This window comes from Bos taurus, chromosome 23, assembly GCF_002263795.3.
Source record: "Bos taurus isolate L1 Dominette 01449 registration number 42190680 breed Hereford chromosome 23, ARS-UCD2.0, whole genome shotgun sequence".
Classification (NCBI taxonomy): domain Eukaryota; kingdom Metazoa; phylum Chordata; class Mammalia; order Artiodactyla; family Bovidae; genus Bos; species Bos taurus.
This window is the reverse complement of record NC_037350.1, coordinates 45,093,565-45,115,581: the sequence shown is the minus strand read 5'-3', so window position 1 is coordinate 45,115,581 and position 22,017 is coordinate 45,093,565. Positions and strand designations below refer to the sequence as shown.

The 22,017-nt window shown below is 46.7% G+C and overlaps 1 protein-coding gene across 9 annotated transcripts in view; it reads right to left on the bottom strand.

Moving 5' to 3' along the window:
- The window catches only part of NEDD9 (neural precursor cell expressed, developmentally down-regulated 9), a 189,959-nt gene that overhangs the window by 16,322 nt on the left and 151,620 nt on the right, over nucleotides 1-22,017 (bottom strand). For 3 of the 9 annotated variants that reach the window (XM_059880235.1, XM_059880238.1, XM_059880237.1), the window contains exons 2-3: nucleotides 16,890-20,563; nucleotides 16,271-16,717 (exon numbers count right to left, since the gene is read on the bottom strand). In XM_059880235.1, the coding sequence (XP_059736218.1) occupies nucleotides 16,271-16,717; nucleotides 16,890-16,910 (468 nt within the window). In that variant the 5' untranslated portion in view covers nucleotides 16,911-20,563. Of the gene's footprint in view, nucleotides 1-16,270; nucleotides 20,564-22,017 lie in introns of those variants that run through there. The other 6 variants (XM_005223847.5, XM_005223846.5, XM_010818583.4 and 3 more) reach the window with 4 other exon arrangements.

The following is a 22,017-nucleotide window of genomic DNA, read 5'->3' as shown; positions in this document are numbered from 1 at the left end:
GAAATCCGATGGACAGAGGAGCCTGGTGGGCTACAGTCCATGGGGTTGCAAAAGTCGGACACGACTGAGCGACTAAACCACCACCACCATGGAATGAATATAGTCACGAACTAAAGAAAACTTGAGGCTTTTCTTAAGCAAAGGGATGTGGCTCTGCAGAGGGGAATTACAGAGGATGAGGCTGGTTTCCAGTTAGGTCAGCTCTAGGATGAGTGGGACCCGTGGAAGGAGGGGCATGTCTTATCAGCCATGCAGGGCAGTGCTGGGCAAGTGGGGTGGCCAACAAAGCAGGGGAGTCTTGGGTAGAGGTGAGCAATGGGAAACCACGGAGGCATTTTATCACCTGCGCCACTCTTTGGTGGTTTCCTTCTCCCCAGCCTAGAGCCTGCATGTGACCCAAACACCTGCATTCTTCTCAGCTGCAAGCCAGAAACATATAGGGGAGCTTTGCAAAAAGAAATGAAAACAAACTCTGCCTCTGCCTTTGCATCAGAAAGAAGATACAGTAGAAAGGAACAGGGGTCATGCTTTCTCTAGTTCTGAAAACAGGGGACAGGCCCATGTCACATGAAACCTTGGACCGAAGGCCAAGGTCACAGTGGGTCTCTGGCCCATTGAAAGGATCAGGTCTGACGAGGGCAGTGATTGAGAACATAGGCTGGACGCAGGCAGAGCTGGGTGTGGACCCTGGTTATGCCGCCTAGCAGCCATGACGTGGCCAAGGCATTTGCCCGTTCTAAGCCTGTTCCCTCACTGTTGTTTAGTCGCTAAATCGTGTCTGACTCTTTTGTGACCTCACGGACTGTAGCCCGCCGGGCTCCTCTGTCCATGAGATTTCCCATGCAAGAATATTGGAGTGGGTTGCCATTTCCTTCTCCAGGGGATCTTCCTGATTCACGGATCGAACCCATGGCTCCTGAATTGCAGGCAGATTCTTTACCACCTGAGCCACCAGGGAAGCTTGCTTCCTTATTAGTAACACATAAATGATAATACTTAGAGGCTATTAGGAGTATTAAGTGACATCAAGTACATAGGATATCTGGTATAGTATAAAATTGTAAGCCTCAGCTATCTTTATCATAATTATTACCTAGGTTACAGATTTTACTTCTGGACTTAAACTGGGCACTAGGTAATTCAGATCAACCATCCCGATGAAGACAGCTTTAAAAAAGTGAGGAGATAATATGAAAAATCCTCTTGAGGGTATCAAAAGTTAAAAGATAGTAAAGAATTACCAGGTCAAAATAGAAAAGCAGAGAAGGGGCAACTTCCCTGGTGGTCTAGTGGTTAAGAATCTGCCTCGCAATGCCAGGGGTGCAGGTTTGATCCCTGGTTGGGGAACTAAGAGCCCACATGCTGTGGAGCCACTGAGCCTGCCTGCCACAGTGAAAAGGTCCCACATGACGTGATGAAGATCTCACGTGCCACAACTAAGTTCTGGCGCAGCCAAATACATTTTAAAAAGAAGACAAAGAAAAGGGAAATGGAGAAGAAATTCACAAAGAGAAGCCTGAATTTTGAGGTTGCTTTCTTCTGGGCATTTGCTGACCTAGAACAGGTATGAGAGGCTACAGTGTGCTTTTTCAGCTTCTATGGGTGAGCGGACTTGAGGGCTCATCAAGGTAGAAACCACGAAAACCACCCTCCAGTTTGGGTTGGGACCTTAATGGCTGCATGGGAAAGTAAGGATTAACTGGAAGAGAACCTACTCTTGTACAGGCCTGAGCTAGGTTTTAAGTCATCACGGTGGGGAAGAACATCTCAAAGCCTGAAATTAGATTTATGTGCACTTGTGAGGGTGGCAGAGAGAAGTGAAATCCTCTCTGCAAGTACAGAACGTCTTTATAGGCCTTCAATTATTTCTACCAATATTTAAAAAAAACACAGTGTCCAACACACAATCAAAGATAACCAGGAACGCAGGAGACAAGGCAAGAGAAGCAAGAACAAAACAGCCAATTCCTGCTTCCTTCCTAATAGGATGAGGATGTCTGATCACAAATCTCAAAGCCACTTGCTTTCAAAACGTTACATGACTAAACAGGAGAAAACCATATGTAATCGTCCTAAGATCTAAGTCCTGTAGAAAGACACTGACCTTCGCAAATGTATAAAGCGTTCTCGAAGGCGTCTATGAGGCAGTGGAAATTTCAAACTAACGAAGGACATGACAAAGGACTTTGGCCCTGGTGATCATGAGCGGATTTACTTGGATTACTGTTTTACTTTGGTCGTATCAGTGTTGCCATTGTCACAGTTATCACCACAACAGCACAAGACACGCCAGTAGGAAACCCCAGGAGAAAGCGTGCTTTGTAATCTGAGAGATACAGAGATTTATCCAAGAGAAAGACAGCAAAGAACCTAATGCAAGAGACTACTGAGTTTCTCCTCGGTGGATTTCTTTTCAGTGGGCTGGGTTTGTCAAGAGGCTCTCACGGAGAAGTGGGGGTGCATATGCATGAGGAATGTTTAGAAGCAAAACACTTCCTTTCCAGACAACTTCTGTTCACAGGGCATCACTTGTACCAAGGTCTCAGTGAGTCTCCTTGGAGGCACTGCTTCCCATGGATATCCACTGAACCTTCTTAAAGCAGAGCTGGTGGGCGTTGGAGGGGGGGTGCGCGGGGAGGTGCACAGCAGAGCAGAGGCCCTGTAGTTAGGAGAGCTTCAGCAAGACGCTGCCCATTCATGGGGCACCGAGCAAAGTGGGGAGGAAGCTGGCTGAGGTGTGAAAGAAAGCAGATCCTGCCCGCCCTCAACCCGGCGAAAGCCCGTTATTAGGGTCTCAGGCCCTCTCACGTTCTGCACTCCCTTGCCCCAGCCCTATGGCTCATGTACTTATCACAAATTCTCATCTCCCTCTGCCAACCAACTCATGCTCCTGTTTTGACTCTTTCCCTCCTTCCCCGCTCCCAGCAACCGGAAGGAAGAACAAAAACAGAAAAAAGGATGCAGAAAAGCCCTCCTTTTTGAGAGAAAGCATTGGGTGGAGTGAATGAGAGCCCAGGCCGGGATGCGGAGGAGCACAGGAACTTCAGCACCATCGGTCCTGTTCTTGTAGCTTTTATTAACTTTTTCTTTTTGATGTGGACCATTTTAAAACTAATTAAAAATGTTATTTATTTTTGGCTGTGCTGGGTGTTTGCTGCTTCGTGCAGGCTTTGCTCTAGTTGGGGAGGGAAGGGGCGGCTGTCTAGTCGGGGTGCGAAGGCTTCTCATTCTAGTGGCTTCTCTCGTGCAGCGAGGGCTCACGGGTGTGCAGCGCAGGCTTTAGTAACTGCAGCACGTGGGCTCAGGAGTGGCAGCTCCCGGGCTCAAGAGCTGTGGTGCCCCGGCTTAGTTGCTCTGCAGCATGTGGGATCTTCCCCGACCAGGGATCGAACCCATGTCTCTTGCATTGGCAGGCGGATCCTTCACCACTGAGCCACCAGGAAAGCCCTGATGTGGACCATTTATAAAAAGTCTTTGTTGGGTTTGTTACAGTACTGCTTCTGTTTTATGTTTTGTGTTTTTGGCCACAAGGCATATGGGATCTTAGCTTCTCCTCCAGGGATCACACCCACACCCCCTGCACTGGAAGGAAAAGTCTTATAACCACTGGATCGGCTCCAGGGAAGTCCCCTAATGTTTTATTATTGTTATTGCTATTATTATTCATGGTTCTACAGTTGATGTATGTATTTATCAAAAATTACAAAATCGCAAAAACAGGATTTTTTAAAGTTTTAACAAAATTTTTAAAAATAATAAGAAATTCCACTTGGGGTAGGAAGGAGTCTTCTGTAACTGAATCTCTGTGTTCCATGATTTAATTCCGTGTCCCTCTCTACAATCCAAAGCAACATTAGGAATGGTCTGAATTCCATAATCCTTTGCTTCTGATACCCAGATAACGCTTCCCCAGTGGCATTAGTGGTAAAGAACACGCCTACCAATGCCGGAGAAGGCGATGGCACCCACTCCAGCACTCTTGCCTGGAAAATCCCATGGACGGAGGAGCCTGGTAGGCTGCAGTCCATGGGGTTGCTAAGAGTTGGGCATGACTGAGTGACTTCACTTTCACTTTTCACTTTCATGCACTGGAGAAGGAAATAGCATCCCACTCCAGTGTTCTTGCCTGGAGAATCCCAGGGATGGGGAAGCCTGGTGGGCTGCCGTCTCTGGGGTCGCACAGAGTCGGACACGACTGAAGTGACTTAGCAGCAGCAGCAGCCAATGCAGGAGATGTAAGAGATATGGGTTTGGTCCCTGGGTTGGGAAAATCCCCTGGAGGAGGGCATGGCAACCCACTCCAGTATTTTTTCCTGGAGAATCCCATGGACAGAAGAGCTGGGGGGGCTTCAGTCCATAGGTTTGCAAAGAGTCGGACACGAATGAAACGACTTAACATGCACAGCGCCTCAGTAATGGAGCAGTGGAGCTGACCCTTGAAACCAGCAGAGCAGGAATGTGTGTGACCAGCTCCTGGTGCTCTGCCCTAAGGCCTCGTCAAGAACTGGGCAACCCAGGTGGTGCTCAGGAAATGTAACGGGTGACTGATGAGAAGCGAAAAAATGCCATAGTGGCTACACACGTATTCATCACCTTGACACTAACAGCAGCAAAGACCGTCTGAATTCAAAAGCAGGCCTCACCGATTAGCAGTCATCTTTTTGCATTTTCCTAGATATATGTAGAAAGTAAAATTAGATGGCTTCCTGTCTATCTTTGGGGTTCCTTGGTGGCTCAGAGGGTAAAGCGTCTGCCTATTATGCGGGAGACCTGGGTTCGATCTCTGGGTTGGGAAGATCCCCTGGAGAAGGAAATGACAACCCACTCCAGTACTCTTGCCTGGAGAATCCCATGGAGGGAGGAGCCTGGTAGGCTACAGTCCATGGGGTCGCAGAGTCGGACACGACTGAGCGTGTCCATCTTTAATCCCTTGACACCGTGTTTTATTTATATTGTCTCTGGGACTTGTGCATTAACAAGGGTATTTTGATTTCAAAAACTGCCTATTGGAAAGGACTTATTTCACCTAAATGCCCTTAAAAAGCATTAACAGAGCCACCACAGTATTTATTCCATCTTATAATAACCTCTTTGTCTTAAAGCCCATGGACGGTGTGACCCGTTCCCTTTAAAGAAAGCCCCAGGAAAAGCAACATCAGTATTATCAGTGCCCGCTCACGAGAGCTTGGATCCCATTTTCAGAAACTGCAAAGTTACAGGGGTTTGTCTGTTTAAAGTACAAGATGACTCCTTGCTTTTCTCCAACTGGAGGAAATGTCACAAGTTGCCGACGCTGAAATTATTAATTCTCTATAAATTCTCTCTGCTCCGCTTGGGTGTAGCAGTGAGCTCATTTATTTACTCGCATAGCAACAATATAATGAAAACTGAGTCTGGCCTTAGAAATACACCCTCCTGGGCTGTGTCCATGGTTAACCCTTCCTAATGCTTCTCCCATGTGCATCGAGAGCTCTCCCCCTGTATTTGGGGAGGTGATCGACTTTCCTTCAAGGACATTTGGATGTCTGGTTTTAGGCTAGAATGAAACCTTTTGCTAGCCACGTGACAATCACGGCCAGGTCCTTTTTCCAAATGGGAAAAAAGTCACCGAAACTCAGAGGTGGAACTGCGCTCTTGGGTCCTGCTCCTTTGACATGGCGTTTGGACGGCAAACAACTCTGTGCAAACAGTGGCCCGATTGTTAGACCCCCAGCACGTCTCCCTGCTGCTTTCAGGAAGTGCTTTGTGAGTCAAGTGCTAAAGCAGTATTTAGTTATGGAGTGACCAAGTGCCAGAGAGCAGCTAGGAGCATTGAAACGTGAAAGAACACGATGGGAAATGACGTCCGGCTTTTCCAAGTGTTTGAGGTCTTCTTCTGGACGGGGCTGAATACAGCCCATGACAGAGCTGGGCACAACAGAGCCATTTTTTTAAAAAAATATATCCCGAGGCCCGAAATGTTCTTTGAGAGAAAACTATAAAAGGCGCAAGCATGTTGGTTCTTTTCTTGTCCAAATAAATTCAACAAAACGTGAAGCACGAAATCTAGATTTTTGACTTGGATTTTTCAGAGAGGTGCTCACAGACTGCCTGAAAGGGATGTGATGATGGGAAGAGGGAAGGGCGAGAATTTCCACACCCAGATGCCTCTGGGTACCATTTCCTCCTAAATAGGATGCGGGAAGATGCTGTGACTTAACTGGGAGAAAAGGGTGATGGCAGGCAGAGGCGGCTCACATGGCAGAACCTGGAGGCGGATCTGAAAGGTGCTGACCCAGAGCTGTGGCAGGGCTGTCGCTTCGAGAGGCACCAGACCCATCAAGGGCCCCTGCCGAGCCCGGAGGATTAAACGGAAAATGGGCAGAATGTGACTCCCAGGATGACACTCCCTGAGCTCTTGATAACAAGGCAGGCATGAGATGCTCCTGGGAAGTGTGCTCTGTATGGGACTAACTCCACTGCCCGCTGGCTCCCCATTCTGCCCCCCACCCCCATGCTGCTGTCTACTCCTTGCTCTTTAAGACACGGTTCTGCCTTTTAAGGGAGACTGGTTTCCAGATAAGAAGGTGGGTGGGATCCTAAAGGAAGGGTGTAAGAAGGACGAGCCCAAACGGAGGGGTCAACTGAAACTGACATTAACGCCCTGCTGTCTTTTCTTCTTTCTTAAGACTCTTAAGGCCAGGTTGTGTAATTAAACTTTTTAAGAGACTCTGGGAAAAGAATCAGATGAGGATATCTGGGTCATAAAATTTTAGCTAAGACCATTAAGCGACAACCCAACCCTACTCCCCATTTCACAGTCGAAGGGACTCAAGTTCAGAGGTTATTCAGCTGGGTGATGACAGGGGCGTGCCCCCACCCCCCCCCACCCCACCAGGCCAGTGAACAAATTCGACATTACCTCTCTAACTTTGGGCTTCCCAGGTGGCTCAGTGGTCAAGAATCCGCCTGCCAATGCAGGAAACGTGGGTTCTATCCCTGGATCTGGAAGATCCCCTGGAGGAGGAATTGGCAACCCACTCCAGTATTCTTGTCTGGGAAATCTCCATGGACAGAGGAGCCTGGTGGGCTACAGTCCATGGGGGTCGCAAAAGAGTCGGACACGACTTAGCTATTAAACAGTAACAACATCACCTCTCTAACTTCACAAATAAATACTCCTAAAAGAAAGTTACTTCCTTATTCAAGAAGCGAAACTTGAGATCTGGGGAGCTTATGTTTGGGGGGTGCCCCTTTCACTGGCAAGCAGGTTCTGGGAGAATTGACTGCATCTGCTTAAATGAATTTATCCACTTGGAGTGATTTAAAGTCATTAGAAAAGATGGTGTTTCCAATGGCAGAGAAAGCCATCATGGCAGTGTTCTCGGCAGTACCAGGGTCTTTACAGCATCCTGATGACCTGCTCAGAGCTTCTAAGGGTCAGCCTGCCCTGGAGCAGTAGATCCTGGGTCCTTGACTCCAACTCCCTCAGCCTCCAGGCCATGCTCTGGATCCGAGGTGGCAGCCTTTGGAAGTGACTTTCATTTTTTCTGGCCAACAGGATGCTTTTTAGCACCCAGGGCTCTGGTGAGCTGGAATTGCTCAGGAGTGTTTAAATATGCCTCTCACTTTAGGGCTTGGCAGCATCAGCCATTAGCTGGGATGTGAAAGTCATTAGCTTCAGAGTCAGACAGACGTGGGCTCAAATATGAATCCAACATCTTCCTAGAACTACATCCATCAGCGAGGTCATGTCTCAGGCCTCAGAGCCCACCCCTGGAAAGTGGAGGCGGTGAGGAACGCCTTAGGAGGCCACTGGGGGGACTACATGAGATTATGTACGTAACATCCCTAACATGCAACCAAGCTCTGAGGGATCCCCGGGTTACCCCCACTTTAGATCTAAAATGATCTTTAAAACAATGAATAACTTAGTAACATGCTCAAGGTTAATTGGTGGTAAATGTGAAAACAAAAAACTGTTGTAAGAAATAGCTGGTTTAAGTGTGCCCTGCTCTAAGGAAACCGAGCACTATAAAAATGATTCAAATAAACCAGATGTGAGTATGACCTTGCTAAGGGATTCTTTGTTCCAAAAGTTAATATACTGTGGGATCCCTTTAAGGGGAGACTCCTTGTGCTCTTCACACATTGCTAGAGTCACAACTTTGAAGGAAGACATACTATCCTGAGTCACACCTGTGCAGTGAGTCACACCTGTGCAGTGAGTCACACCTGTGCAGTGAGTCACACTTGTGCAGTGAGTCACATTTAGATAGGAGCAGCCTGCCTCTCTGGATGGGGGCCTGGACCATGAGGTTTATGGCACAGCTATTCAGAACCAAGTGCATTTCTTTCTTTCTTTTTCTCCTATTTTTTGGCCACCCCTGTGCAGCATGCAGAATTTTAGCTCCCCACCAAGGATCAAACCTGTGCCCCCTGCGATGGAAGAGCAGAGTCTTAACCACTGGACTGCCAGGAAAGTCGCCCGGGGGCATTTCTGACTACACCTACCTCTGTGAGCACAATGTACTCAAACTAGTTTGCCTTTAAAGATGTGTTCAACCAATAGTGTCTCAATTTTACCATCAAATCTCCAAAATTTATATATTCTTTCCTCTCCCTCACAAATAGAGCATTGTCTACCGGCCCAGACAATACACTACCTATGATGCTGACCCGTTCTCTCCGATAAGCACAGTCACATAGCATGAAGTCATTCTAGAAGGACGGGACACTACCTCTGTTTGCTTTGGTATGAGTCTGTAAGAAGTGACTAAATCATTCCTAGAAATATGCATTATCTCTGAGCTTTGTAACCAGTTGCAACGGCGTTTGAAGGCTTTGGCACTGACCAAACAAAAGAGACCTTTGTTTGAAGGTGTTACAATTTGCTCACCCCACTGGCGTGGGTGAGCTGACAGTGAAGAAATACTTTTCATTTTTAAAGTGATGTCACAGAGTCCTTGAAATGCTCAAGGACCTCCAATTTTGTGTAAGATTTAAATTAAAAAAAAAAATCATTTGGTTGCATCAGATCTTAGTTGGGGCGTATGGGATGTAGTTCCCTGCTAGGGATCTAACCTGAGCCCCCTGCATTAGCAATGCAGAGCCTTAATCATTGGACCACCAGGGAAGTCCCTAAAGATTTAAATTTTATCTTGACTTTGAAGGTAGAGATTTTAGGTGAAAGTCCAATTTTCTACATACCCCAAAGAGCCACGTATTGAGGGAAAAATTCATTAAATTAGAGCTATCTAGAAATGCACAATTCTGGAACAGGGTCATATTTTATTGAATTTATAAGTGGAGAAACTGAAGGTACCCTCTACCTTGTCAAACTCTGATTCTCCCCAATATTATTCAGGGTGTGTATGTACGGTTTTGTGTGTGTGTGTGTTTCCATGTGTCTGTCTAGGAAGTGAACAAAGGAAAGTGAGGTGGAGTCAGAGTTTATATTCGCTAATTCCTTTAATCTATTTTTACTTGTTGGTAGACGAGTCATACTGCTAATAAGCAGCTAGCTGGCTGGTATCTGAGTGCTGTCCTGGACAACCAGATTTCACAATTCTTCACATCCCAGTAAGGGAAGTCCTCTGCCCCCTAACCAAAGGCTTCGGGGGTGTGTGTAATTTATGATGACTCAGCGTCTAAGAAGGCACAAACATTGTAGCTTCAACTATTTATGGTTCTTATATTACCTTTCAAGGAATGGGCCTGGAAGACCTGGCTAAAGTCTTTGAATCATTTCCTGCCAATACTGGGCTACGTCTCATTTTGTAAGGTAGGAAGCAGTCTTTATAAGGATGATGTCATGGGGTTTAGATAAATCTTAAAGGTTACTTGAGTTTTCTGTGTGCTACCCGGAAGCAGAACGTGCCCCAGCCTAGTCTATCATACACAGTATAAAGGTGGGCTGTTTCAGTGCGCCTGTGAGCTGTGGTGGTAGTGGTCAAGAACTCGCCTGCCAATACAGGAGATGTAAGAGACTTGGGTTTGATCCCTGGGTCAGGAAGATCCCCTGGAGGAGGGCATGGCAACCCACTCCAGTATTCTTGCCTGGAGAATCCCATGGACAGAGGATCCTGGCTGGGCTACAGTCCATGGGGTTGGTCTCAAAGAGTCGGACATGACTGAAGCGACTTAGCACAGAGGCATGAGCTCCCTTAAGATTAGGTGAAATTTACAACATATTTTGGGAACCTTGAGAAGGGAGAAATTGCTGGGGTGCAGAGAAAGCTTCCCAGAGGAGATGAACATTGAAATAGGTTTTAGAGTATGAACAGAAGTTCACGGGTAGCACAGAGAAGGGAAGGCGGTAAACAGTAGCATATGCAAAGGAGGCTCTGTTCCTCAGTAGGAACAGTTTGATTCTCCTCTTTCGAGACTATACGAGTGTTAACTTATCCTGTTGTCTAAATTCTCCAAAATGCATACAAGTTATGCCTTCAGAAAAGCTGAATGTGACCTCAGTCATGCTTCGGATGCTCACTGGTTGTGAACAGATAGTTATGATTACAGAAGACAGATGGTGACATTCTCCAAGACCCTCCTGGGGGAAAAGGACCGTGTATTATCTGACATGTGTTGTAACAGACTAACGCGCTGGACGCAGGATCTGACTTGTGTGTGCTGGTGAAGGGGTGATAAGATCAGAGCCACTTTTCAGCTTATTTAAAGGTCAACTTGAATTAAATGCCTCCTTCCTTGCTTCTGCCTGTGCATTCTCTCATTGGCTTTATTGACGTGCTGATGGTTTGCTAGGAGCTTGGCCTACCGCAGTACAGAGGCAACCACGCCAGCCTGGGTGGGAGGGCAGTCTGGGGGAGGATGGATACATGCATACGTATGGCTGAGTCCCATCACCGTTCACCTGAGACTATCACAGCATTGTTAATCAGTTATACCCCCATACAAAATAAAAAGTTTAAAAAATAAAAGAGAGCCAGCCGTGGCCTCTGCCTGCCTTAATGGAATTTATAATTTAGCCCAAAACTGATTTGAGAAAGATGCATAGGAAATCTAAATCCACCAGTTAGAATAAAAGCCATATGTTCAAAGGATCAGAGAAACACACATAATTCCCTGTGAAGATCAGGCACGAAATGGGTGAACTCAGGTGGCAGGTTTTGAGCTCTGAGGCAGAGAAATCTACCTCTTAGACCTTTGTTGACCTTGTGCTTTTAAAGTGTGGGTCTAAACCATCCCCTCTAAACCACAGAGCCCCAAAAAGGACAATTTTGCCTTGAAAAAATCGAGGACACTTTTAAAAAATATAATTCAGCTTTTCAAAAGCTTGGACTATGAGTAACTCATTTAATTTAGAAATGCCTGTGAGTTCTTGGCAATCACAGAGCATATTTAGAAGTCTTTGCAAAGTGAGAAGAATCTAACCTACAGATTGCTTTCACATGTAATGAAATGGTTATGACATCTAAATGTAACAATTAATGAAGTTGACACTGTGTTGTTTCTGGCACATTTGTCTAAATGTTTACTAATTTCTATTAATTTCGATTTTGCAGTTTTCGTATTTTGGAGCCAAACTTTTTTATTCAGTGCTCCAAGGTTCCCGTAGACACTGGGCATTCTGCCCACAGTGCCTAATGGATATAGCGGCCCTGCACACAAAACCCAGAGTGAAAGCGACCAGTGAAATTAAATCAAGGTGTCAATGTATATGGTTTCCAGATAATTTGGGGAGTTCTTTCCACTCTGTGCAAAATTTCTGGAGAACCAAAGAAAGAGCCACACAGTCAATGGGAACAGCATATACACTAGCAATAAAGCATTTGCATATTCAGTGCAGAGTATAAAACACAGAGATGATCTGAGAAAGGAAAGAAAAACGCCAGGGAGAGGCACTGGTTTTTTAAGGCCCTGCTCTGCAAATCCCTTGCCCTGGCCCTCTCCATGCTGTCTGTCATTTCGTTCTCACAGCAGCCCTAGCAGAGCCTTATGATTATTCCCATTTGACAGATGAGGAAACTAAAGTCTAAAGAAGTTCGGTCACTTGTCAAGAGATTTACAGCTATGGAGAAACAGAACCAGGAGTTGACCTCCCCCAGAGCCCAGGCTCTTTTCACAACGCTCATGCTGTTTTCTTTCAGGAAAGGGTGGGGATGATATGATTTTCTTTCCTTCTCTAACCACTGATTTAATAAGTGACGAATGTCATTTTCTGTGGATGGGATGCAGGAAGCAGGGTGGGGGCTGGAGTTTCCCAGAGAGCAAGGCTGAATTGATACAAGGCAGAATTCACCTTTTTTTTTTTTTTCCTGAATGATTCATTAGTAGAAAAAACTGTGGTGGATAAAACTTCTGAAGCCCACAGGCTGTAGCAGCGTCAAGGGAATCTTAACTGTGGAAAGTCCCAAATCACAGGTTGGAACACATCCAGCCTCCTTCGTGGCCCTGTCACAGCTTGTCTCTAAGTGCAGTCCTGGACCACCTTCCTCTGCTATCCCAGCAGCTTCCTAAAATTCCCAGCTTCCCTGGGGCCTGGGAACCTGCATTTCAACGCACCTTCCCTCTCTTCCTTGCTGAGAGGTAAATTTTAAACCACACTTCAGTGGTTTCAGATTTTAGAACTACACTTAGGTGGTTCAGAGCCAGATTCCACTGCCTCTTCTTTCTCTCCTTTAAGAGATTGCAAGGACTAGAGCGTAATTCACCAGGAATGGCCAGTTCTGGGTTCACCACCATTTTGCAGCCAGGAAATTAAAAGAGAAAACTGGATTTGGGGCTATTTAGTTAAGTCAGGAAATGAGAACTATCCAATGAGAACTCAAAACAAACAAACAAAACCCCTGCAGGGGGTTTATCCTTCCATGTACCCAGATAAATTCTTGGGGCCTTGGCTGACGTCATCAGTGTGATTCTCACCCAGTGAGAAGCTCCTGAGTCAGAGGAGATTTTTTTTTTTTTAACAAGCACAAAAAAACGTTTTGCTTTATTCTTCTAAATCCCAAAGTGACAAAGATACTATCAATTAGCTTCAGGGTAGCATGTAAGTATCCCAGTATTTTTCTCACACTGAAAATTTGAAGGAAGAATGAGCATTTGTTTTTTCTACTAGGTTCAAAAATTGAAGAAAAATCTGTGGCCAAAGCTCAGACCAGATGGGCGTATATGTTTTTAACAAAATAAGTTAAAGAAAGAGTTAATGTGTGTGTGCTACGGAAAAAAAAAAATTATACCTCTTTACCTCATGTGTCAGGAATTAATTCAATGTTTTTAAATTTTTCCACAAAAGATTATCTTCTCACTTTAACGTGAGAAAGCTGAGTGTAAGCAAAACTGTATTTCATGTTTCATCCTCTGAAATAATCAATCATAAAGTTACTTTTCAACTCGACACAGTAACAGACCATCACAGACAAGGATTCGGTAACTGAAGGAGATGCTGATGAAGTTTTTAAAAAATTACTTTATTATTCTTATTTATTTTTATTTTCTGTCTGTGCTACACAGCATATGGGGTCTGAGTTCCCTGACCAGGGATTGGCCCCCTGCACTGGAAGGAGCACCACTGGACCGTCAGGGAAGTCCTGATGGGAGCTTTTAAAGCAGCTGTTGGCACTCAGAAGATTAAAATGACCTGTTAGCAGTCCGCTCTCTCCACTGCAACGAAGGGAAGAAAGGAGGGAAGAAAAAAGGGGCAAGAGAGAGAGAAAGAGCAGGAGGCGTGGAGGGAGGGAGAGGAAAGGCAAGAAGAGCACAAGCCCACTTCCGTGGGGTACGAGCAAGTGGTCCGGTGGGCAGCATGGAGGTGGCAGCCCAGAGCCAGCGGCACTAAGGCGACTCGAGGTGAGGCCAGGGGTCTCACCGGGTGTATGGCAGAGACGAGCCCGGGCTATGCCTCCTGCCTCCCCACGAGAACAGCCTCAGATCTGGATGGCTCGAAGCTCCACCCTCGGGGGTCCACCTGCCCCTGCACTCTGTAAACCTCCCCCAGGTCTGCAGCATCCTCCACGAAGGGCTGGCAGAGCACGTGCCCTTCCAGAATCCTCCTACGGAATCACCTGCCTCTTGCTTAACCATTGATTTCAGAATTAAAAAAAAAAACAAGTGCCCAAGGGTAACCTCAGCACCCTGACCTCCATCCAAGGGAAAGTGCATCAAAGTCTCTCCCCTTTAAGTGGACAGAGGGTTCCGGAGTCGAGCTGCGGAACAGTTACAAAACGGGAAGAAGTCCCAAGTTTCAGACTTTTCAGGCTTGGGTTTCAGGCTAAAAAGGTTTGAGTCTGAAAATGAAAACACGTCACCTTCCTGCCAAAATAAACTGTGATGGATGCTTGGACCCCACCACCTTTCGGCCAAGCGTTTCCTGTCCTGCCACACCACCCCCACCTGCCTCACACCAGCTCCGATGAGGGAGGGCTATTTTTAAGATGCCACAGCCAGGACCAAGAATGAGAGAAGTTATTTATTTATAGTTACACCTTTCGAGCATTCTTTCTCTCCCCTATCTCCAGGAGATACAGGCCTGGCTTGACTCTCCCTTTGAATCTAAAATCTCTGGGATAAGAAGGACTATGAAAGGTCACAGATGTCATCCATGACCTCTAGACTGGGATCGTCATCCTGGACAATATACAAGTTGGAAAACTGTTCACTCCTTGAGGAATTCATCCTACACCAGGCTCAAGAACACCTGTGCTCTTGAGCAGCATTTTGTAAAACACACATTTCTTATGAAAGGTGACTTGAAAATACATTCGTGGCTTTGTAATTTAAAAGACTGCAACAGTAAATCCCCCTACTTTTTTTTTCCCGACAGAGGATTCCATTATCATGCAAATAGATATTCCATTATCTACTTGGGATTATAAACTCAGACTCTTGCATTGGGTTTTTCGAGGCAGGGCGTATGTAATGTACACATCACGTCCTCCGTATCAACAAGCTCTTTCTGGTGTCTAGCTGCATCCTTTCATTCATGACTCAGTGATCTTTTCTCATTCTGTTAAGTGAGCCCCTTCTTAATACCAGACCTCACAGGACCCATTGCAGATCCTGGAATTTGCCAGTAAACCAAACAGAAACGCCCTCCCTTGTAATGTGCATAGAAGTTTCATCTTCCAGTTGGCTCCTACCCCCAGCCACCTCCACACACACACACACACAAGTTCACGGCCATTATTTTCTTCACAGCCGTTTTCCCACCTGACATTTGGTGTTGGCTGATGTCTCTCCCTACAGTTTAAGTATTGTGGGGGCCACATTCACTCTTGGTATTACATCACGGTATCACAAGCATCGAAAATATGCTTAAAATTCATTCAATGGTCTACTTATCTCAAATTCTTACAGCATTTGGAATTACAGAGAGTGCTGAAGAGGTCCTTCTTTTTTTTTTTTTTAAGATTTTTTGATGTGGACCATTTTTAAAGTCTTCATTGAATTTGCTACAATCTTGCTTCTGTTTCACTTTTTTTTTTTTTCTTATCTGAGAGGCATGTGGGAATCTTAGTTCCCTGACCAGGGACAGAACCTGCATGCAACGCTTGCATTGGAAGGTGAAGCCTTAACCACTGGACAACCAGGGAAGTCCCCTCACCTTTTTTTTTTTTTAGTATGATGCCTTCTTAAATACCCTAGCTCCACTATTTTCACCCACCACTTCAGGCATTACTATAGGAACTACTATTAGGACAGGAGGCTGGCTCTTCTCTGAATTCACTAGTCTATGTGTTAAGTGAGTCGACCTTGAGGCTGATAGCTCTCCAGAACACAGTGGTTGGCATCACCCACTTCCCCTTCCTTGCAGCCTCTATTTCTCATGGGTTCTTTGTGCAGCCAGGTGTGTGGCGTCATGGCTGGTGGGGTCATGATTCAGCTTTTAGTGAAAGGAAAGTCCTTGCTGCCTCACTGTGCTTGTGCAAAGTACGGTGCCTTGTACTACTCAAGGGAGAAAGAGAAAGACTGGAAACTGTGGAGTGCAGAGCCCACGTGTAAAAGCAGGTCTATCAGAAAGATGGAAACACTTGACGATGCGGGATAACCTGGCACAACTTGGGAACTCGTAAGGGCTATGGATCAACAGTACTTGGCATGGGGTGGGTGTTCAAGAAGGTTTTACTGACCAACGAATGGAAAAATGATGCCCCCCCCCAAAAAAAAAATGTGCAAGCTAGAGTATTCACATGTTCTTACTTCTTGGAAGATTTACTTACTTCTTCGACGGGTTTCTTGGAAGCTCCAAGTTCTTATTTTAGGAGCACACACACACATACTTTGATTGCATTGGAAAAAATTAAGAACAGAAATCCAGCTGTTGTTCACTCACCTTTTTACTTAGGTGGGGACCGTTAGCGCCCCCAGCGCCTCTCTGCCCTGAGGGTGGCACTTGATATACATCTTGTTCCTGGGTCCCATGGCCGGTGGGGACTTGGTAAATTCCCTGATTTTGGTAGGAAGGAGGCACTTGGTAGATGGTGTCTCGAGGGGCGCCCTGTGGGTTTGGTATTTGATAGAGCTTCTGTTGGCCAAACGGCGGCGCCCCCAGTCCCGAAGTGGGCAGGTCCTGATTGGAGGAGGTCTCCTGCACCGGGCCAATCAGAAGCTTCACCCGGTTGCCGGGGACAATGCCCTGCCGGCCGTGTAAGGAGCAGAGCCACCATCCCTCCAGTCCTCCTGTGTTCTGCTCGATGACAGTCAGGATGTCTCCCTTACGGAAAGCCAGCTCCTCGGCACACTCCGGGACATTGTCGTACAAGGCTCGGGCCATAAGATTCTAGGTAGGAAAGAAAAGAGGGGGAACGCAGGTTAGTAGATGAACTGAGTCCCTGAAACACCTGGGCCCGTGCTCTTATGGAGAGGCAAACTTCCTGGAAAGAGGAGGATCTGAACAATAAGCTGTAAGGAGAAAAACAGATGGTGCAGACAAAAGACAGATCCATACGTACTGTGTCTGCCACCAATGACATCAGACCGCCTCCTCGGAAAAGCTCCGAACACCACCGAGTGCTGTGTTCCAGCAGCAGAGGCTGTGCCAAGGGAATTATAAGGAGCTCGGTGAAGGAGCTGGAGAGCAGTTCACTCTACAAAGCATTTTTCTTCCTTGCTTCAACCCAGCTGAAGGAAGAAAAATATATTCCAAGATATTCAAATGGACTACAACAGACATTTCGTTTTTGTTTTTTTTTTTAAGTATATTGGAGGTAAAGAGAGTCAAAGAACACCTCCCCCCACCCCCCACCCCAGCCAAACAGCACAAATGGCGTTTATATCCACTGTTAAAATGGAAACAGAAGTATGCTGATCTCTGCCTTGGTAGGCCTTAACAATTCTTACTCTCAGTTGATCAAGAGGTCCTTGGATACAGGGAGACTCTACAAGCGGGGGATGTTTCCACGATAATCCCGTGCGGAGTGCAGTGACGGTGGTCCACACCTCCAGACCCGAGCACGTGGAGCTCCAAAGAGGCTGCCCCACGTGGGCAGGTAGAGGCCGCCCCGTCCTCTCTGGTGCTTTATTCCCACCTTTCCTGAGGGCCCCTCCTCACCCCGCCACTTTATTTGCTCCTCCTTGAATCTCACCATTCACATCGGAAAGGCTCTGCCCTCCCCTTTCATGGGCCCCAGACACTTTCTCTCTTTGTGTGAAGGCCCGTCTGCCACAGTACTGAGCAGACAGCCAAAGTAGGCATTCGGCGGGGAGCGGGTAGGCAGTACATGCCGACGTTCTTGGAAGCCTTTCAAAGGCTCGGCGATTTCATTTCTTGGCATCAGTCACGTCTCAGGGCATGAGGGTAGCCTTCCCCACCCAGATGCCGGCTCCTTCCCAGCACACACAGAGCCCTGGAACGTTGCAAATTCATCTCCAGCCATCGGAAAACTCAAAGTGGTCTCTTCAGTGCTTCACTAGACAGTCGGGATGCCCTCGATGTTGGGGTGATGACGATCGGCTGTGGGAGAAAAGACTGCCGATTGGATGGAGTGTGCTCTGATGACACACCCGTGGAATTTGGGGCTGTTGTTGCTTGGATTTCTGCCCCTGTGTTTTCTTCTCTAAAAATGTGGATTTGCTCTTTCAGCCTCCTGCTTTTCAGCCCTTCATCACTGACATGCACTCACCATCTCCCCCTGTATTAGGCCCCATAAACACAGGTCCTGCGCCGTGGGCTGTGCTATGTGAGGGGTCTGTCCCCTGCTCAGTGGTTGGGGAGGTTCCTACTTTTATTCTGTTAACCAAGCTCCTCTGAGTACAGTGCAACGGCTTAACCTGAGGGAAGGAGATGAAGCCCTGGAACTCAGTGCCCAGGAAGCCTGGTAATGCTCTTTAAGAATAAGACTGAAGTCCTTGTTCTTGACAGTTTTTTGATCCAGGAAGCCTATGATGTAGACAGGCGGGCAGAAAAGGGAAGTTAAAGGATACTGAGGGGTTTGTGTTCAGGTGAAAGTTGTACTTGGTATTTATATTCTAGGAAGCTTTGGGTTCCTTCTAACAAAAGTTCACACACATAAAAATAAAACACGCAGCACCGTAACCTGACGTGAGGAGCCATTTTAGGATGAGTCCTAATCTTAAAATTTCTACGTTTCTCTTCTCCCATCTTGTGGGTGATCTGTCCTTGAAAGAAAACTCATTGAGTTGAAGAAGACAAGACTCTTCCTCTGTACCTAAATGATGGGAAGGAAATTCAGTCTGTTCAGTTCAGTTCAGTCTCAGTCATGTCTGACTCTTTGTGACCCCATGGACCACAGCATGCCAGGCCTCCCTGTCCATCACCAACTCCCAGAGTTTACTCAGACTCATGTCCATTGAGTCGATGATGCCATTCAACCATCTCATCCTCTGTCTTCCCCTTCTCCTCTGAACTTCAATCTTTTCCAGCATCAGGGTCTTTTCGAATGAGTCAACTCTTCGCATCAGGTGGCCAAAGCTTCAACATCAGTCCTTCCAATGAACATTCAGGACTGATTTCCTTTAGGATGGACTGGATGGATCTCCTTGCTGTCCAAGGGACTCTGAAGAGTCTTTTCCAACACCACAGTTCAAAAGCATCAATTCTTCAGCACTCAGCTTTCTTTATAGTCCAGCTCTCACATCCATACATGACTCCACCAAAACTGTCCTGAAGTGACAGAGCAGGGAGACAGCTGACCACTCTGGACTCTGTCCCCTTCTCCAGGGCCCATTCAAGGACTGGGAATGGCTGGCAAGGAGGCCCTAATGCCTCCTGACATCAGGAGTGACGGGGCTGGGACCAGATCTATGGGAGTTGAGGGTCCAGAGCTTGATACTGGTGATCAAGAAGGGAAAGAAAAGAAACAGAACAGGGACTTCCCAGTGGTCCAGTGGATAAGACTCGACCTTCCAATGCAGGCGGCCTGGTTTCCATCTCTGACTGGGCAACTAAGGTCCCCTATGTTGCTCGTGGCCAAAAACTAAAAACAAAAACAGAGAATACCAGAAGGGTGAAAGACCACAAACCTCATCAGCATACACGAGCTCCAGGCATCTGGAGTTGGGTCACAGCTGTGGAGCTCTGGGAGGCGCTGAAGCGGAGCCATGGACCACAACCAGCTCGAGGCGGATAGCAATCCCTGCACGAAAGCTAGTCTTGATGTTCTGTCTCTTGCCCCCGTGACCCTCCACCACCACCAGCTAAGCAGCACGTTCAGGTTTCCAGACAGGTCGCCAGAGCCGCTTCTCGTGGAAAACCCAGGGAGCCGCTTGTGGACGCACCGTGGGTGTCTTCGGACTAGCTCCTCCTCGTGCCCACAGAGACTGGGATTCAGGGAGTCCAGTGAGGCTGCTAGAGAGGCACCCACTGCCAGCCTGGTGCCTCAACACTGAGAGTTATTCTCAGCCTCGGCGCAACGGGAATAAGTAATTTAATACCTGCACGAGCTACAGGGAGCCAGCAGTCTCCCACACAGAGGGGTTACAGCTCCTTCAGAGGACCTTCAGAGGACACCTGGACCCGGCCTCCCTGTCCCACAGGTGAGGAAACGCATCCGGGGAAGGGGACTGTCTATCATCTGCCTGAGGCCACACCGGTGGAGTCAGAGATCGGAACAGAACTGTGGTCTCTTGGCCCAGTTCTCCTTCCAGGACTCCAGGCCACCTTAGCCTAGTTCATATTGTCCTCCAAACTGGGCTCCACTCCATTTTACAGTAAAGCTCTGAAGACGACGGTTCTTTTTGTCATGTCTAGGGAATAAGTCAATTCTTGGGGTTTGGGGGTCTTGGCTGTGTGACTTGGGCAGATTATTCCCCACAGCCTCTGCACCTGTAAAATGAGAATGAGGATAACATCCCTATGTCATGGATTTGCAGTGAGGATGAAATGAGTTCATTCAAGTCAAGTACTTGAACATCGTGGGAGCCTTGGGAAGCGATGATGACTGTTTAATGCATGATGGTGCTTTGATGGTGAGCCTCCTAGTAGGTTACCTCCTCAGTTCACAATCAAGGGTTGGTCTCAGTCTAATGATGCTATTATATATACTTCTTTATACATCTGATGTTTCTCTTGCTCACAATTACACTTCAAGAGAACTGTATGTTGAAGCAGTATTTCTCTGAATTAAGAATGAGTTCTGGTCACTGCAACCTCTTGTTGAGTATTTGCCTACAAACAACAAAAGTGAAATCATTGGTTGATTCAAGAGACTTCCTGAGACAAAGTAAAATAATAATAATAAAAGTTTCCCAGGAGACTCAGTGGTAAAGAACCTGCCTGCCAATGCAGGAGACATGGGTTTAATCCCTGGGTCAGGAAGATCCCCTGGAGAAGGAAATGGTATTCCATTCCAGCATTCTTGCCTGGAAAACCCCACAGACAGAAGAGTCTGGTGGGTTACAGTCCACGGGGTCTCAAAGAGTCAGACACGACTTAGCGACTAAACAACAATGGTATTTCTGGAAAAATTTTATGAGGTTCCAGAAGAGTACCACCCATCAGAAAATGTGGAAAAACATGGGCAAAGAGGAGCTTGACTTTTGAAAACACTTGATATGTTGAGGCAAGAATTTAGTAAGAAGATAATAGCAAAATTAACTTCAACCAGAATAGGAACCATCTCATTCAAAAGTGCACAGGCAACTCACAGACAGGCAGGTAAAGAGTTAATTTCCCTGGCGAGGACAAGCTGGAGGGACCCCTTCTCTCAGTGGTTCCTTAAGGCCACAAAGTCAGAAGGTATCTCTGCATATCTCACAAAAACCCAGGCAAGACAGTTTGCCTGGTCAAGACCTACTGCTTCGCCCACTCTCCCTGGGATATTTATCTCCAGGGCAGGAAAGGTCAACACAGAAACACATCAGGGAAAGATAAGAGAGCTATGTAATTCTATATCCAGCTGGATGGTTGGCCTCCAGAGGCTGGCAGTTAGAAACGCAGCTAGAGCTTGGCAAAGCACCAACATAGTCGGGGCACAGAACTCGAAAGCCAGAAGAACATCAAACAATTACAGTCCAACTTGTTCACTTTACAAAGGAGAAAAACGAGGCCCCAGAAGTTAATGATTTGCCAAGTCACCTGGCAAGACGGTCAGAGAGCTGAGCTAAGAAGTCGGGCCTCTTGTCTCCAGCTCGAGAATTAGGATGGTATTTAATAAAGTCAGAGGCATGTGCTACAAAAGCTGTGGTTCTAATTAGGATGGGAAATCTGCATTTAGAGTCATAAATCCTATTTGAAGGACTCTAATCGTCTCAGCCTGTGGCGCTGACCCCACCCTGGTCTTACTTGAAACTGTCCTGGGCTTCTGTGCTCCCCATCCTGGTTCTCCTTCTTCCCTTGAGCTCAAAACCAGTCATTTTCCTTCTCTTCCACAGGCCATTAAAAAAATTTTTTTAAGGTTTGTTATTAATTTATTTAGCCACATAAATTTATTTAGCAGTGCGGCATGCAGGATCTTAGTTCCCTGACCAGGGGTTGAACCTGTACCCCGTGCAGAGGAAGTGCAGAGCCTTACCCCTCAACTGCCAGGCAAGCCCCTATTTTTTTCCGCCTATCATTTTAGTGGTCATGTTCCAAAAGGATCTCTCTTCTTTCTGAGCTCGCTCTCTACAGGACATCTCATT